The sequence below is a fragment of the Muscardinus avellanarius genome (genome assembly GCF_963383645.1).
Source record: "Muscardinus avellanarius genome assembly, chromosome: 13".
Taxonomy (NCBI): Eukaryota; Metazoa; Chordata; class Mammalia; order Rodentia; family Gliridae; genus Muscardinus; species Muscardinus avellanarius.
The window spans coordinates 97,428,599-97,447,902 of record NC_137799.1 but is presented as its reverse complement, the minus strand read 5'-3'; the positions used below and the strand labels follow the sequence as shown (position 1 = coordinate 97,447,902).

At 43.2% G+C, this 19,304-nt stretch overlaps 1 protein-coding gene across 1 annotated transcript in view; it reads left to right on the top strand.

Moving 5' to 3' along the window:
* Positions 1 to 19,304, top strand: part of LOC308272287 (contactin-associated protein-like 3) — a gene marked incomplete at both ends in the record, with an annotated part of 163,953 nt that overhangs the window by 21,395 nt on the left and 123,254 nt on the right. Inside the window, one exon of the mRNA XM_080709029.1 lies at positions 13,165 to 13,358. Within this exon, the coding sequence (XP_080565155.1) occupies positions 13,165 to 13,358 (194 nt within the window). The remainder of the gene's footprint in view (positions 1 to 13,164; positions 13,359 to 19,304) is intronic.

The following is a 19,304-nucleotide window of genomic DNA, read 5'->3' as shown; positions in this document are numbered from 1 at the left end:
CTAGCACCATACATGCACACACAAAATAAAATAAAAATAAATATATCCTTGGATTCTAGCCTCATAAATAATAATAATAATTATTATATAATAATAATATAATATATAATTATATAATATAATTATATAATAATATAATAATAATAAACTTTCAGGAACAAGTTAATTATATAGTCATTGTCATTTTTATAGTTTATAATAAATTGATCAGCATTTTGTCTAGTTACCTAATACGGTCATCGATGGATTCATTTTATTTGTGTGTTCATCAGGTCTGTCTTCTCATGTATAATTGTGCCTGCATCAAGTGAATCTGTGAAAATCCAATGTCTTATATCCAGCAATTTCAATAACTAAAGTGATTTATTGTGGGGTTATGAGTCTGTGATTAAGATTAAAAAAGCCCCAAACAGCTGCTTTGTAAAGGCACGTGTTTACTTGTGCCTATAATATATTGCACCTCCTCTGCACAGATCTTATTAGCACGTGAAGCTCAAAGCTTACGTTGGGCATGGTAGCACCTCACCATACCAAGTGTGCCCTCTTCCACTGCCCTGCACACTCAGCCCCAGTTCTTTAATTATGACTTCTTTTTTAGGACGATGATCTTTGGGTAGAAGCAGAACCTTCTTACTTGCTTAGCAGATTTTTTATGTGAAAGAAAAGAGAGAGGGAGACAGAGAGGGAGAGGGAGAGGGAGAGGGAGAGGGAGAGGGAGAGAGAGAGAGAGAGAGAGAGAGAGAGAGAGAGAGAGAGGATGCTTTACTTTCTAAGAAAATTATAACAAGATTAGAGAACAAAAATGAGTTTTATTGACAACTCTATGTTCAGATATTTCTTGAATTATTTTTTAACACAGCTGGGGACATAGCTCGATGGTGGAGCACATGTCGAGCATGGATGCGGCCTTAGGTTCAGTTTCCAGCACTGCCAAAAAAAGAAAAAAGGCACAAAAGACCCAATAGCAGTAATGACCTTGAAAATTTAAAGGTGCAGCTAGACCCAACGAGGGTCCATGATGCTTCTCAGGGGCGTTCACTAACAAAATTCCTTACCTGGGAATGTATAAACAGCAAAACTGGAAATTGCTTTAGACCTTTCTGTTGACATGACATAAAACATATCAGTTGACCTCTGCTCTGAGGGTTTTATGTGCTTGGAAACTATGCAGTGACCGCAGATTTTACTGGGAAGAGCGCTGCATGGGACAGAAAGTGTATGAAATAAGGAAACCAGAGACGTGGGTGATGGTCAGAAGCCTTTGTCTAAGGGACTCCAATATCTGAATGAACCTCATCAGTATTCAAAACTGTCTTCTCCAGAACGTTAGTGCTCTGCAGGGCAAGGTCTGCAGCAGACAAGGGCAGTTATGGCTGGGGTGGGCCCCGGGAGGCTGCCCCACCTGAGACATTTATTGGCGCAGTGATCACGACACTGGGTTTTGATAGGGTGCCACTGTCATAGAGAAAACAGACTTTCAAGCTGTTGGAAACACTTTCAGGTGGGCATCAGATGTCACCTAGAATAGCTCTCTGGCTAAATGAGAATTGCATGAACAGCTACTCACTTCATATTTAGTTATTTTGGAAAACACACGGTACTGATTTTACAGGAAAAGAGGAACGCACGGGGCCTGGAGGTGGTCGGACAGCGGCATGCAAAGCCAACACCACGTTAGCAAGTGCCCGCGAGATTTGTGGTCATGGCTACAGTGGTCTGTGTGGTTCTACAGAGGAAACCAGGAGAAGCGGCAGAGATACCGGTGTCTCTTGCAAGGCAGATGCCGCCTTGCAGGAATGCACCTGAACGTTCTTCTCTGTACAAACAACAAAAACAACAGCGGAATAACAATCTGCCTGATTGTTCTGAAACAATGCATGACTTTACCTGTGTCAGATACAGAATGCACAGGGTATAAATATTCTGGGCCTGTTATATTTTCTTGAATTAAACCCAGGGGTATTCTACCTCTGAGCTACATCTCAGCCTAACCCCCCCCCCATTTTTTTTTTCCCAAACAGGTCCTCACTAGGTTGCTGAGAGACTTGTCAAATTTCTGAGGCTGGTCTTGACTCTATGATCCTCCTGTCTCAGCCTCCTAAGTACTTGGATTGCTGGCGTGCACCACCATGCCCAGCACTACCATGCCCAGCTCCAAGCAGTTATCTTTCTGATGTAACAAACTTGCTTAGGAGAGATTCCAGTGTCAGTAAGACAAATAGTTTCTGCTTCTCTGAAGGTGTGTGTGACACACACAGAGACATAATGATCCAAGGCTGCTTTTATAAAATCCTAGGATCCGCTTGTTTTAGTAGCACCTGTGTTCCTTAAAGACCACAGGTATGAATACATAAAATGGCACCTGTGTTCCTTAAAGACCACAGGTATGAACACGTAAAATAGTAACTGTGTTCCTTAAAGACCACAGGTATGAATACGTAAAATAGTGTGCATTAAAGTTGAATAATTTGTGAGAAAAAAAATCTCACAGTCATCATTCTCTTCTCTTTCTCTTCCTTTCTCAACCAGATACCAAATTCTGTGTATTTTATCTTTGAAAAATTTTGTGCTTAAAATCTTTTGGCTTCATCTCCATGGATTTTGCCCCATTTCAGTCCTTTAATGTCTCACTTAGATTACCTGCCTGGCCCATGATTGATCTACTTTTGAAGCGTTCCTTAGCCAAGTCCTCAATTAATCTTTGAAGTGCTGTTCTGTTCTGGTCACATGCTCACTCTGAATCTCAGGAACTGGACCCCCCCCCCTTGCATGAACCAGTTCTCAAGCTGCCATTCACACACCATTTAATGTTCTCCCCACATAGTTAAGCTGACAGCTTCGCAAATTTAGGAGAGAAAGAAATATGTATTTCACAACATAAAAAATGAGCTTAATGATAATTTGGCTAACATTTAATTAAGAGAATAGAGGATGTCTTCAGGAGCACTTCTTTATGCCTTTCAGAGTGTTATTAATTCTTTTAGACTTGCACTTAGCTGCTATGACTAAATTTCACTATGTTCCTGCTTCTTGGAAATAAATCAGTGACTCCGTTTTAGTTCTCTAAGGCACAGAAATGAAGATGATAGAAGAAATACAAATCTCAGAGTCTGGGCTAGAAAACATTACTAGTGAGCACTACTCAAATACTAACATAAAACATAAAAGCCTCTCTGTTAACCCGAGATAATGTTGTCTGCGTGGGCCAGTCTTCCCCAGGCACCTGAACCTGGAAGTGTGGGGCAGGTGAGTGGAGGTCAGAGCTGCTTAGCCAGGGCCCCACGAGCTGGCTTTCCCCAGAGCCTGCTGCCGCTGCGCGGTCAAAACAGAGAGCGCAGTTGCAATGATGCTTTTACTGATTGTCAAACGAAACTTGGGTAGTATAAAATAGTGTTTAAAATAGTATAAAATAGTGTAATAGTATAAAATAGTATAAAATAGTGTTTTCTTCTAATGTTAGCTTCATGGATTTTATGACTAAAATCAAAGAGAACAGGACTGGTGATGGGCTCCATTGTAGAACACACACACACACACACACACACATGCAGATGTGTGTTCACATGTGTGAGGAGATTTGGACAGCCCAACCATCATTCAGAAACAACAAAAACTTTTATGTCACTTCTGTATGCTATTGTTTGGATTTAAAATGTTCCCCAGACCTCATGGGCTGGAGGCTGCCCTGTTGGGGGTGAAGCTTGGTTGCTGGGGAAGGTCCTGGGAAGAGGGTGTCCATGGAAGGCTCCCCGCTGAGCTTCCTGCCCTTCTCCGCCCCCATAAGCTGACAGCAAGCTCTCCCCTTCTCTCTGCTCCGCACAATTATGCCCTAAGGACCTGCAGCCCCGGCTCCTACTCAGAAACCCGCCTGACGTAGACCGAACTCTCCAGATCCACAAGCAAGCAAACCTGCCTTCCTCTAAAGCTGTGCGTGTCAGGTGTTTGGGTCATAGCAACAGAAGAGCTAACTAAACACTCCTCTCTTCTGGCCTAGAAACTTCTAAAAACCATCACACAGTAAATGTATAGCTTGGAGCGGTAAGTACAATGAGGGCCTGGCAAAGTTTCTGAATACTCTTTTGATCTGGCCACCCCTGAAAACAATCTTGAGTCCTTATGCAAGTCAGCTCAGCTGGAAACTGGACAGAAACAGCAGAAGCTATGGTGATCAGTGCCCAGAAGGGCTTCAGCACGAAGCGGACGTGTTCCCTGAAAGCCGCTCCTGCCGCTGTCGTCCCAGGAGAGCTGTGGGACGTGAGTGTGAATAAAATTCCTGGGAATAAGGGGTGTGCATGGACAGGCAAAGTCCCCATGACGGATGCTGGTGATGGAGACCCAACTTAATACCACCAGCTGTCTTAGCTTGTAGAACTTCAAAACAGTTCAGGTGGTAAACTTTATGCTATGTATTTTTTTTTACCAAAGTATAAAATTATACCTTATACAGTATCTAATCAGATCCCAAGTAGCTAGTATTTACTAAGTTGCTTCTGAAGCAAACATAATTAGTAGTAATAGCAGTAGAAATAAAAGGCATTCAATGTCATGCCTGGTGGTGCATGCCTATAATCCAAGCACTTGGAAAGTGGAGACAGGGGAATCACAGGTTTGAGGCCAGCCCCAGAAGTTTAGTGAGAGCTTCAGCAACTTGGTGATACCCTCAGCAACTTAGTGATACCGTGTTTCAATAAAAATAAAAATAGGGCTGGGGGCATAGCTCAGAGATAGAATGCCCCTGGGTTCAATCTGCAATGCCAAAAAAAAAAAAAACATGTCTCATATCTAGCGCAGAGCCTTATAAAAAGTATTACATACACCGATGGAAATAAACCTAAGACTCTATAGTCTCTGTATAGTAGGAAACCTCAGAATAAAACATGAACTAATGCCAAATAATGTCAGTTATTACCAGAGAAATGTCAAAATCTTGAAAAGGCTTTTAAGATTGGGTTATAGCAGCCCACAGGGCTCATGTGATGTATAACTAGTTTACATACACTGTATCCCCTATGGTTTCATTTAAACTGAATACCACACCACCAATAATATGACATTGCAACTTAAATTTAGCTGAAAAAGTCCTAAGAATACGGTTAATGTATTTCTCTCCCACTGAAAACTGCAATTTAAAAACCCAGAAAAATATTATAGTTTCATTATAAGTAACAGTGTCATAATGTAGGTCATGTTGACAATGGCATGCGTTCATACAGTACTCGCCCCGTCCCAGCCTCAGTGCACATCTCCCTCCTCCCAATACCAAGTGTCCAGGTTAACGACGCTATATTCACATGTATACACGTAGTCACAGGTGCATTTCCATTGAAATGCACCCTTCTCCCTCCCCTACCTTTCCTCTTTGGCTCCACTGAGGACCCCTCCATCATCTGGAGTCCCTCTGGTCTCCCCAATGCTCCCTGGCTTGAGCATATTAGAGAAAACATAAGTCCCGTCTCTTTCTGTGCTTGGCTGATCTCACTTAACATGATGCTCTCCGGGTCTTTCCATCTTCTTACGAATGACATGATTTTGTTCTTCTTAATTGATTAGTTGAATTCCATTGTGTGTATTTCCCATGATTTTGCAGTCCATTCACCTGTTGTTAGAGACCTAGGTTGGTTCCATATTTTGGCTATTAGGAATTGTGCTGCTGTGAACGTGGCTATGCATATGTTACTGTAGTTCTCTGATTTCAGCCCCTTTGGAAAGATACCCAGGAGTGGTAGAGCCGGATCATAAGATGGATCCATTCCCAGTTTTCTAAGGAATCTCCACACTGATCTCCATAGCGGCTGAACCAGTTCGCACTCCCACCAGCAGTGTAGAAGAGTTCCCTATGGCCCAGCATATTCACCAATATTTATTTTTATTTGACTTCTTTAGGCTTGCTATTCTGATGGGGGTCAGATGAAATCTCAATGTAGTTTTGATTTGCATCTCCGTAATTACAAATGATGTTGAACATTTTTTCATGTATCTATTGGCTAGTTTTATCTCTTCTTTTGTGAAGTTTCTATTGAATACAGTTGCCCACTTCGTGATTGAGTTATTTGTTTGGCTAGTGTAAAGTCTTTTAAGATCTTTGTATATTCTAGATATTAGCACTCTATCAGAGGGATAGCTGGTAAAGATATGCTCTCACTCTGTAGGCTTTTTCTTTAGATTCTCGATGGTTTCCTTTGAAGAACAGAAATGGTTTAGTTTGATGGCATTCCACTTTTTTTGTGTGTGTGTGGGTTTGGGGATGGAACCCAGGGACATTTGACCTCTGAGCTACACCCTCTGTCCTATTTTTTACTCTTCTTTCTTTCTTTCTTTCTTTCTTTCTTTCTTTCTTTCTTTCTTTCTTTCTTTCTTTCATTCATTTTGGTGGTACTGGGGTTCCTGGAAGCCCTTCTACCTCCGGGCTACACTCCCAGACCTATTTTTTTAAAAATATTTTTATTTGGAAACAGGGTCTCCTAAGCCAGCGCACGCGGCTGGCTTCGAACCTGCGCGATCCTCCTGTCTCCGCCTCCCAAGTGCGGGGATTACAAGTGTGCGCCACCACACCCAGCTAGTTTGATGCCATTCCACTTTTAATTCTTGTTTTAATTTCCTGTGCTTTGGAGGTCTTGTTGAGGAAGTTACTACCTGTGGCTGTATATTGGAGTATTGAACCTATTCCCTCTTCTAATGGCTTCACGGTATCTGGTCTGATTTCAAGGTCTTTGATCCATCTTGAGTTAATTCCTGTGCAGGGTGAGAGATAAGGATTTAGTTCCATTTTTTTTTTAAACAAATGTATAGCCAGTTCTCCCAGCATCATTTGTTGAAAAGGCTGTCTTTTCTTCAGCATATGAATTGGGCCTCTTTGTCAAAGATAAATTGGATATAAATGCCTGGGTTTGTTTCTGTATCTTCTATTCTGTTTCACTGGTCTGTGTGCCCGCTTTTGTGCCAACACCATGCTGTTTTTATTACTATAGCTTTGTAGTATAATTTGAAGTCAGCAATTGTGATGCCTCCTGCATGATTCTGAGAATTGCTTTGGCCATTCTGGGTCTTTTGTTTCTCCATATGAAATTTATGACTGATTTTTCTAGGTCTATGAAGAATGTCATTGGTATTTTGATAGGGCTTGCATTGATTCTGTAGATCACTTTTGGCAGAATGATCATTTTGATGATATTTATTCGGCTTATCCATGAGCAAAGGAAATCTTTACATCTTCCAAATAATTTCTTTAATGTTTTATAATTTTCATTGTGGGGGTCTTTTACATCTTTGGTTAGGTTTATTCTTAGGTATTTTATTGGCTGTGAGGTTATTGTAAGTGGAATTTTTTCTGTATCTCTTTCTTCGTGGATTCATTGTTGGCGTATAGAAAAGCAACTGATTTCTTTAGGTAGACTTTGTATCCTGCTGTTTTGCTGATTTGGTTAATCAGGTTCAATGGTCTTTCTGTTGAGTTTTTTGGACCTTCTAGATATAGGATCATGTCATCTGCAAACAAAGACAATTTTGATTCTTCTTTTCCTACTTGAATTCCTTCGATACCCTTCTCTTGTCTTATTACTATGACAAGAGTCTAGAGGACTGTGCTAAGAGAAGGATGATGGTCAACACCTTGTCTTGTTCTTGACTTCAGAGGGAATTCTTTAAGTTTCCCCCATTTCTATTATGTTGCCTATCAGTTTATTGTATATTGCCATTTGGTTTATAGTTTTCTTTAGTTCTGAAGACTCTTTACTCATCTTTTCCCTTGAAGATCAATCTAGTGGCATGCGTGGTGTGCGAAATCTCCCAATATAACTGTATTTGGGTCTATTTGAGACCTGATGTCCTGAATAATTTGTTTTACAAATATGTGCGCACCCACATTCGGGGCATAAATGTTTATTATCATTATATCTTCTTCCTGGATTGATTTTTTATTAATAATACCTGCCCTGCTTTGTCTCTTCTGATGTGTTTTAGCTTAAAATCTGTTTTATTAGATATCAGTGTTGCTTCCAGAAGGATAAAGCACATGTCCTGGCCATCTTCTCTTCCTCAGCACGTGTGTGTGTGTGTGTGTGTGTGTGTGCACGCGTGTGTGCGCGCATGTGCATGTGCGTGTGTGCATTGTGTGTGTGTGCGTGTGTGTGCGTGCATGTGTGCGTGCGTGTGTGTGTGTGTGTGTGTGTGTGTGTGTGTGACTGGAGATTAAACCCAGCAACATTTCACTGCTGAACATCACCCTCAGTCCTATTTTATTTTATTTTATTTTATTTTATTTTATTTTATTTTTTGGCAGTGCTGTGCAACTGGCCAAGGCTAGGAGGTTGCAGGTTGGATTTGGTCCGCCCATAAAGGAAGCGAGGCTTGGGGTCAGGGGAGGTGAGACACGCTTTCTTCCCGCTGTAGTAGGCTGAAGCAGGAGGCCTCGGTCTCCAGTACCCAGTGGCAATGACTGGGTACACATGATTTTCACTTGGAGACTCCCCATAGGGCTTCTACACACGCGCGCGCGCGCACACACACACACACACACACACACACACACACGCTCCTGCCTATCTGTGTGTCTGTGCATCCACACACTGCATTACTCCATCCCTTTTACATAACAAATCAGAAAAAAAAATGTCCACTAGCCAGGCAAAAAGAGCATGTCCCAATATTCCAAGTACTGGGATTCCTGGGACACGCGCCACCATGCCTGTATACCATGTGTACTGGGATTGCAGGCATGCGTCACCACGCCTGGCTCATTTCTTTGTTCACCAGAAGCAATTACGTCTTCCGCTGAGGGGTTTCCACCCCGCTCTTTCATCTCAGCCGCCTGCCTGCCCGACCCCAGCACTAAAGGTGCCTGTCTGGGATGGAGCCAGTGCTGAATTAGAACATGCAGACAGAAAACTTTAAAGCAAGGACAAAATTTCTCCAGGTTACGTAGAAACAAAAGAGCTGAGTGGTTGGTGAGTCACGTGACGTGTTCTTGGACAGGGACAAACAGTGACAAAGGGGCTGGTTTCAAAATAATATCTTCCATGTATGTAAGTTGATTGTTTTATTTTCTCATCGATAAAGTGCACGAGACGGATGCTTTGAGAAATCCGAAGCGTCCTGCCATGCAGTGTGTGCTCCACTCTCTTTCACTCTTCTGCCCCTCTTTATCTTACTTTGCGAAAGAAGTGGTGAAACCCTCGTTTCCTCAGACCTCTGAGGCTTAAAAGTGGGTAAAAGCCGGGCGTGGTGGCGCACGCTTGTAATCCCCGCGCTTGGGAGGCGGAGACAGGAGGATCGCGCAGGTTCGAAGCCAGCCTCACTGGCTTAAGAGACCCTGTTTCCAAAAATAAAATAGGTCTGGGAGTGTAGCCCGGAGGTAGAAGGGCTTCCAGGAACCCCAGTACCACCAAAAAAAAAAAAAAAAGTGGGTAAAATAGTGGATGAAACCAGCGCCACATCGTGAGATTGTTTAGACCCAACAGCTGCAAACTCGGCATTCCTGCGGTGGACCCATGGGTCTTCATAAGAACAGTGGCCTTTCAAACCATCGCGTCTGCTGTCCACTCGGCACTGTGAGGTGCGAGGAGGTGTGCCGTTGCTCAGCCCATCTCATTGGGTGCTGAAATGCACCTGTCCGCACACATACGACGGGGCAGGCTTTTCTCATTCGCAGGCTCTCAGGATAGTAGCAGACTGCCCCTACTGGACGCTTCGCTCAGCTGGGAGTGGGGGTGAGCCAGGAGACACACTGTGTCCTTGTTTGTGCATGAAGCCTGAGAGACTGTAAAACAGAAGGGCCTATGAAACGATGCTCCCCAGTTAAACAGGGTCAGTTTATGTGCAGCCTCGACTCTGTCACACACTAAGGGACTTTTACTAGTTTTAATTGAAAGAAAACAAACACTGAGCTGAGTGTGGTGGCGCGTGCCTGTCCCGCAATCCTAGTACTTGGGAGGCCAAGACAGGAGGGTCCCAAGTTGGAGGCTGGCCATGGTAATTGAGCGAGGCCCCCAGCAATTCAGTGAGGCTCTGTTGCAATACTTTAAAAAATAAATTAAAAAGGCTGGAGTGTATCTTGGAGGTAGAATGCCTCTGATTTCAATCCCCAGTACCAAATTAAAATAAAAGAACAAAAGGAAGGAAGGAAGGTAAACAAAAATTAGAGAAAGTACTCACTGGTGTCTCTTTGAAGTCCTGTGAAATGACTTTTGTGGCTTTTATGCATTATGCTCCTTTTGAACGACTTTCTAATTTGTGTGTGCGCACATGTGTGCACATGTATGTGTGTGCGTGTGCGTATATGTGTGTGTGTTGCTGGAAACTGAAGACACATGCTAGCCAATTACTCCACTTCTTTCTGAGCTGCAAGGCCAACCCGGCTCCCTGCCCAACCCCACCCTGTTTTAAAACACGGGACAACTTAATTTGTTCCAGAGAGTGAGTGAATGTCACCGCCCATGATGGTGGGTTCCGGCAACTTCCTGGCTCTTCTATTACTCCGCTGTGGCCTTCAGCACCAACCGCCAGGCCTATACTGAAGGCACCCAGACCCGTGCTCGCCAGCCGAGATTTTCCCACCATTACTCTTCGGCATGTAATTAAGCCGTGTGCATAGTAACTGGTTCTTACACCCGGCTGGGACTTCGGGGTTTTTAAAATTTATTTTCTTTTATTTATATGTAGAACATATTGAAAATGGTATACGTTTAGACTATGCTTGGTGCCCTCTCCCCCCTTCCCCATTTCCCTACAATGAGTGTCCAGGTAACCATGCTATATTCATACTTTTACACATATTCAGATGCGGCCCCTCCATTAATCAACCTCAGCCTTCTTCCTTCCCGATCCTTCCTTTCTGGCTTTGCTGAGGTTTCCCCTCCATTATCTGGAGTCCCTCTGGTCTCCCCAATGCTCCCTAGTTTGGGCATATTAGAGAAAACATATAAGAAGAACAAAATCATGTCATTCTCAAGAAGATGGAAAGATCTGGAGAGCATTATGTTAAGTGAGACCAGCCTGGCACAGAGAGAGAAGGACTGCAGGTTTCTTGAGGCTTCGAGAACCCGTTGTTGCCAGTGCTCCATTGCTTGATAGGAAGGACTGCAAACCCTCCCCGGCTTATTTGCCTATGAATGCTCCTCTGCACAGGTGACACCCTGCAGCCAGGATGGGTTGCATTTGTTAGCAGGAGGGTAACTGCTAACCTGAGCCTGGGAGCACTGCACGGGCAGGCTCCAGTTCCTGCCAATGGCCACTCATGATCCTAGCAGGCTCACACGCAGGTCCTGCCCCTTCCTCTGGCTCACTCGACTTCTCCACCTGTGCTTCCATGTTAGTTGCTCTCTGGACTTGAAGTGAGAAGGAGTGAAAATACCAAAGAAAGTTTTCAAAGAAATGCAGGCTCAGGAGGACAAGGAGAAAATTCAAAATAATAGTATTAATGGCTGCTCACAGGCTCAGCTAATGTGTGTACAATTCCCAACATACAATGTCAGGCTGGTGGCTTGGTTGATGACATCTCTTACCTTCTCCCAACTCTTCTTTGAAATGCTCGTTAAAAATAAAAAATAAATAGTAGCAGAAAAAGATACGCAATTTCAGGAGTGTTGAACCTAAGACTCTTTGTTGCTGGTTAGATGGACCTTGGAAGAATTTCCCACTTTCTTGAGTTTTCGTGGGCTTGGGAGGAGCAGTAGATCTGGTAAGTTAAGACAGGAACATGCCAGGAGATTAAACCCTGATGCTCACTGTGTGTTTACACTTTAGAATCATGAACCTGAGCCGGGCATGGTAGCGCACACCTGTAGTCCCAGTTCTTAGTATTGGAAACTGGTTTTAGCAAAGCCACAAATAAAACTCATGACACCAAAAGTAACTCAGCAAGGCAGTTTACTTCTGGAAGCAAGGAGGGAGCAAGCACACAGTGGGCCATCGGCGCAGCCTTTTATTCCCTACCGCGAAGGCCACTACTCTGTTCCCCATTGGCTGGAGTACGGCTTTTACAATCTAATCTGATTGGCTGGTTTTCACTGGGCAGACTGTACAAAAGGTGGCACACGCCTGTAATCCCAGTACTTGGGAGGCCGAGACAGGAGGATCTCAGGTTCAAGGTTAGCCTTGCAAGTAGTGAGACGCTCATCAACCTAGGAAGACCTTGTTTCCAAATGAATAAAATAGGGCTGGGGGTGTAGCTCAGAGGCAGAATGCCCCTGGGTTCAATTCCCAATACCACACACACACACACACACACACACACACACACAGAAACACAAAACCAGTATATCTAGGATTGGAAGAGATAGACGTATGTACAAAAGTTAAATAATGGATACCTTAGCTCCAGTTACGAAATGGAACTTCCGCCAGGTTCTCTGTGATCTTGTTTGATAGAAAATATCGTTTTGCTTTCTTATATTGGGCGGCTGACAGGAGGATAGCAGGTTTGAGGACAGCCTCAGCTACTTAGCGAGATCGTCATCAACTTACTGAGGCTGGGGAGTAGCTCAATAGTGATTAAAATGCCCCTGCGTTCAATCCCAGTATTAAAAAAAGAAAACAGTGACGATGGGCCTTGCTTGACCAGCAGGAGGTCGTGGGACACTGGGCGTGATTTCCAAGTGGCCACATCTGCGCAATCCCAGTCTCACCTTACATCCTGTGTACATTTACTTAGGACCATCACATCCCATTGATATCTTCAAAATAATATGACATCGAGAGTTAGTAACACTTCACTAAGGACTCTCCTCCTTTCTCTGGGGTCTCTCCAGAGTCCCAGTTCTCCCTAGGGGCAGAGAGTGAGGCCGTGGGCTTCAGCCTTAACATTTCTCAAAAGGAAAAAAAAATTTATTAAATTTCAACTCTTTTTTTTTTTTTTTTTTTTTTGGGCACTGGAGATTCAATCCAGGGGCATCCTATCTCCAAGCTACATCCCTAGCCCTTCTAATTTTTTATTTTGAAAATTTGAAACAAGATCTCGCTAAGTTTCTGACAACCTCAGCCTCTGAAGTACTGGCATTATAGGCATGTGCCACCATACCCAGATTGATTTTCTTAAATATATATAAATATATGTATATAAAATATATATGGGGGTATATATATGTTTATATATATTTATAGTTTTCTAGTGACAGGTATGTTAAATAATTTTCTCCTTCTTACCATTTTTTTATTGTTGTTTCAAAACAGGAGCTGGCGGCTGGACCCCGCTTGTGTCAAATAAATACCAGTGGCTGCAGATTGACCTTGGAGAGAGAGCGGAGGTCACGGCCGTGGCCACCCAGGGCAGGTACGGGAGCTCCGACTGGGTGACCAGCTACCTCCTCATGTTCAGTGACGCCGGGAGGAACTGGAAGCAGCATCGCCCGGAAGACGGCGTCTGGGTGAGTTTTCTAATAATAATAATTATTGCTACACGTTGCTGCAAAGTTTTTAAGAGTTGCAGACTCTTCATAGACGTAAGTACTTTTTATTGTGAGTTTAGTTGACTCATCGTCGTACCTATGATGGGGGTTAGATACATGCATACAGTGTGTACTAAGTGAAGAGGGTGTTAGTCTGGGCAAGGATATTTGGGATAAGAAAAACGCCATCACCAAACCAAAACCTTTCTGCGCACAGAAAACCATCAAAGCAATGGAGAGACAACCTAAAAGAAGAAGAGGGGGACGGTTTCCAAAGTGTGTTTTCAAACTATTTCCAAAGCTCTAGATTAGAAAAAGAATACTAAGAATTGCTTTGAAAAAAAAAAATCCTAAGTGAAAGCAAGTTTCCCATTTTAAACAAAACTTTGACAGGTCTTTTTGTTGTTATACCCTTAGCTAGTGTGGACATTTTAGAACAATACAAGTCATATATAATTTATTTGTTTAATGAAATAATAATTTGGCATTGCCTCTGCATTATTTTACATTAATACATTGAATTTTTTCTTTTTCTTTCTTTCTTTTTTTTTTTTTTGCAGTACTGGGGATGGCACACAGGGGCATTCTACCTCTGAGCTACACCCCCAGCCCTATTTTTTATTTTTGAAACAGGGTCTCACTAAATTGTGGAGGGCCTCACTGAGTAGCTCAGGCTGTCTACAAATCTGCATTTCTCCTGTCTCAGTTTCCCAAGTGCTGAAATTACAGGTGTATGCCACTACACCTGGCTAAGAGATTTATTTTTGATACCTACATGACTTACACTATTGCTTCAGAAAAACTCCATATTTATTATGATCTTTCCCAACCCATATATATATATATTTAACGAATCTGGGAATGGAACCCAGGGGCATTCAACCTCCAAGCTACAAGCCCTGCCCTATTTTTCATTCTTCATTTTGAAACAGGGTCTCACTAAGTTGCAAAGGGCCTCACTACGTGGCTGAGGCTGTCTGGGAATCATGATCCTCCAATATCAGCCTCCCGAGTGCTGGGGTTACAAGGGTGCGCCGCCATGCCTGGCTCCAACCCCAGTTTAGACTGTGGCTTCATCCTCTGCCCTGGCTCACTTATCAGCGTCCCTTCTGTAAGACGGCATTTGCATTTCTCTCCTGAGAAGCCTGTTTCTTTTACTTTCATGTTAAGGACACATTAAAAATTAATTCTCCAGCCTCATGCATTTCTTGGGCACTCTCCTTACCCTATTTTTAATAGCTTTCTATTTTTTTTTTTGGTCTGGGTCCATCTGTTACCCACACTAATGTTTTCTATTATTAAAGATCTGTGGTCGCTTATCTGCAATTCCCACTTCCAGAAGCAAAGTTATTAAAATGATAAAACTCAAGCAGACACAAACTCATTTAGCACCAAAATCTGACTATTTATGGTCTTTATTTATACCATTGAATGTGAATACATAGTTTTTACTGCAGAAGTAGCAATGTGTATGATTTCTACCTACTCCCAAAGGCTTGGTGTATACATAGTATGACCTTTCTATAATCAAAAAGAAAAAAATCAGAATCTAAAACAAGTCAGGTGTCGAGGTGGTATGGCCTAGATCTGAAATGTTCTCTAGAGGTTCACTGTTGTGTTGAAAGCTTGCTCCCAGGGCAGTGATGCTCAGAGCCCAGCTCTGGGCACGTGTCTACATCAGGAGGCTGTGGCCTCGCCGTGGGATGATCCACTGAATGGCTGTTGGGAGGTGAGGAAGGCGGGAGGAGATGGGAGGGAGGTGAAGTGGGTGGTCCCTGGGAGCGCACCCTCGGGGGCTATTCCTCCTCCCTACCCCTTCCTCTCTCCCTCTGCTTTCCAGCTGCCATGATACCAGTAGCCCTGCTCTACCACACAGGTAGAGCCGTGCTATTTTGTCTCACCAGAGGCCCAGATTCAGCAGAGCCAAGCGACCCGGGGCTGAGCCCTCTGCGGCCATAAACCAAAATATGTCTTCTCTTTTTTAAGTTGTTTTGCTCGGGTATTTTGTTATAGCAACTAGAAACTGACTGACACAGCAAGGCTTCAGATAAAATATATTGCACCATTATATCAATCACTGGCATTTGCTACTTCCTTCCCTCCTTCCTTCCTTCCTTCCATCTTCCTTCTTTCTTCTTTCTGGGATTGAACCCACCCAGAGACATTGTACCTCTGAGCTACATCTCCAGCCCCTTTTGAATTATTTTTCATTTTAAAACAAGGTCTTGAAAAGTTGCTGAGGGACTCACTAAGTTGCTGAGGCTGGCCTTGAACTAGTGATTCTCCTGCTTTAGCGTTCCAAGTACTGGAATTATAGTTGTGCACCCCATGCCCACTGGCTTTTGTTCATTTGTAGAGACTATATCTGTTAGTCTGTATTCTTACATGTGCCTCATTTCGACCACTTCAAGGGTTGGACTGGAGTTGTAATTGGAAATATCTAAGAAAACTAAAAATGACTATCAGATTTATATAGTCTTTTGAATAAGGAAAGGTATACTTAAAAGAGACCCTGCTACTTAAACAGAAATATATGAATCTTTTTAAAAAACTGAAAATTTCCACTATGTATCCATTACATTTCAGTTAATGAAATGTATTTCATGATACATACCCACTTGGTATGAGTACCTTTTTCTAATATAGCATTTGAAAAAGTGCCATTATTCAAATAAGGAAAAAAGGAAAAAGACAAGAGAAGGGGATAGATACAATTAATTAATGGCATCTCAAAATAATTATGAATATTTTTGGGAAAAAGCTAACACTATTTGTTTTTCTTTTCAGTAGTAGTAGTAGTAACTTGATTTAAAAATGTTCAGAATAAGGAAGGAGAGAAAAGAAGTTCAGAAATCCAGCCTGGTAGTAGTAGAAAGTGTCCCAGTATCATGCCAATGGATTATATGACGTTCTACAGACTGAAGTGTCAGATTGGCTATCACTGATAGGACATCCTTCCCTGTGCCAAGTTTCACTCATTTCTTTGAGAATAAAGAATCAGAGCCGGGCGTGGTGGCACACGCTTGTAATCCCCGTGCTTGGGAGGCGGAGACAGGAGGATCGCACAGGTTCCAAGCCAGGCGTGCTGGCTTGAGACCCTGTTTCAAAAAAAAAAGTATGAAATAGGTCTGGGAGTGTAGCCCGGAGGTAGAAGGGCTTCGAGGAACCCCAGTACCACCAAAAAAAAAAAAAAAAAAGAATCAAAGTTGCAGGGCATGGTGGTACACATCTGTAATCCCAGTATTTTAAGACAGATAACAGTTCCAAAGTCAGCCTCAGCAGCTTAGTGAAACCCTGTTTCAAAATAAATAAAAAGAGCTGAAGGTACAGTTTGGACGTAGAATGCCTGGGTTCAACCTCTGTTACAGGAAACACACACACACACACACACACACACACACACACACCGGTAAAGAAATAGCTGTCTGAAGCGTTGTGAAATCTCCCCCAGGCTGGGGTTGGATATTGGGATCATTGGTTCTAACACCTGCTTCCTCTGAGCATCAAATTCCACTTCTGTTTGACTCAGCAAATGGACAAGACCGTTTACAGGCTCAAAACCAAATTCGTCCTTCCCACCCCTCCCCACCACCAAACCGTGACCCCAGGATCCACCTCTCAGCCTTTCCCGGCTGCTCCAGGCCAAGCCCTCGGTGTCCTCAGCACGTCCCCTTTTGCATGCCCTCGTGCGGTCCATCAGCTCTCGCCGTCAGCTGGGAGCCCTCGAGGCCCCACGTTAGGCAGTCATCGCCATGCTCTGGCTCTGGCAGCTTCCCGTCCTCCCCATCCCCACACCTGCTCCACCCTGCCCCGCCCACTGCCTCCCCACCCAGGACCATCTGCACAGCTCCCCCAGCATGCACCTGCGCTTTGCTAACAATGACGACATCTGGGGATGTCATTTTCTTTCATTCTTTCTGTAAACTACATGTATTTTATGTAAGTATGAATATGGTTTTCAGTAAATAACTTGTTTAGATAAAAAAAACTAAAGAAGCAACATTGGCCCATCCTCTGCTTATCTTCGGTTTCATAATAGTTTGTGCCAAGTTGACCTTCCTGCCAGCTGCCATGTGTGTGTGTGTGTGTGTGTGTGTGTGTGTGTGTGTGTGTGTGCGCACGTGCGTGGTACGAGGGATTGAACCCATGAGTGTTCTACCTCTGAGCTACACTTTCTCTGCGAAGGGGGAGGGAAGGGAGGTGAGGAAGGTGTCTGTATGGCTGAACAGGCTTTATTGGGATAAAACTTGTGGAGAAAGTCTTTTGGGAAAGGATGGAGCCTGTCTCTGCTTACAGGTTGAAGGGTTATATAGCTTAACCAGGAGGGAAATTCAATTCTGGTGGGAAAGTGGGGGGGTCCCTTAAGCAGGAGAGGAGTTACCTGTAGGTCCCTTGTATTCTGTGCCAAGCAAGATACAGGGGAGTTTCAGTCAGGGAGACTTTTCCAATAAACAAAAGGCCTTCACAAAATCAGATTAGTTTTGCTCTGTCCATCCATCCGATACTTCCCAGCATTTTTATAGTTTTTTTTTTCTTTAAAACAGGGTCTTACTAAGTTGCTGAGGGCCTCACTAAGTTGCTGAGATTGGCCTTGAACCCATGGGCCTCCTGTCTCAGCTTCCCACGTGCTGAGATTATTGTGCACACCACCATGCCTGGCTCTATCCTCTCTTTAAAAATGTCAAGTAAGCTTCCTCTTTTGTAGTCGTTCAGCACCCCTTGCAATTCTTCCCTAGATAATTTTTAAAAATTTTTTATTGGTGCATGGTATTCATACACCTTAATGGAGTATAAGATGGTGGTGGCATACAGGCACACATTACCCAATTAGCCGTTCCCCAGTCCCCACCCGGTTCCCTCCCCTCCTGCCTTCTCATGTTTCGCTTACCGATCAACTTGATATGTTTGTGCGTGTACATTAAGGAATTTCCCTTTTACCCCCTTCTGTCACCCCTACTTAGGTAGCCTTACAAACTCACCTATAGTTTCTCCTCTTCATCTAGAGTTCCTCCCATGACCCATTTTCTCTGTAGCTTTCGTATATCAAGGAGACCATTCGATTTCTTATTTTATGTGACTGACTAATCTCACTTAGCGTAATGTCCTCCAGTTCCATCCGTTTCCATGTCAATGATATAATTGTGTTCGTTATGGCTGAGTGAACTTCCACTGTGTACATATCCCACAGTTTTGTAATCCTTTCATCTGTTGATGGACATCTTGGCTGCTTCCACAGTTTGGCTATGGTGAATTATGCGGCTATGAACATAGATACACATTAATTAGTTTGGTAGTTTGGCTTCCGCTCTTTAGGGTAGATACTCAGGAGTGGTATTGCTGGGTCATATGGTAAGTTCATTCTCATTCTTCTGAGGATCCTCCACACTGTTTTGCAAAGTGGTTGCACTAATTTGCAGTCCCACAGCAATGAATTAGAGTTCCCACTTCTCCACATCCTCGCCGGTGTTTGTTATTTTTTGTGTTTTGAATGATTGCCATTCTAGTTGAAGTTAGGTGAAATCTCAGGGTCGTTTTGATTGCTAATGGTGTTAAACATTTTCTCATACATTTATTGGCTATTGGAATTTCTCCTTTTGTGAAGTGTCTATTTAGATCACTTGCCCATTTTTTTAATTGGGTTATTTGTTTTCTTAGTGGTAAGTTTCTTGTGTTCTCTGTATATTCTAGATATTAGTCCTCGATTGGAGGAAGAGTTGGCAAAAATCTCCCATTCTGTCGGCTCTCTGTTGAGGTTCTTAACAGTTTCCTTTGCCACACTGAAGCTCTTCAGTTTAATGCAATCTCACGTATTGATTCTCTTTTTAGTTTCTTTTGTCTTTGGAATCCAAAATGTATGACCATTCAACCCGGGAAACCTGAAAAAAAGAAAGAACTCAAGTTTGGTGTGGTGCACGCTTGTAATCT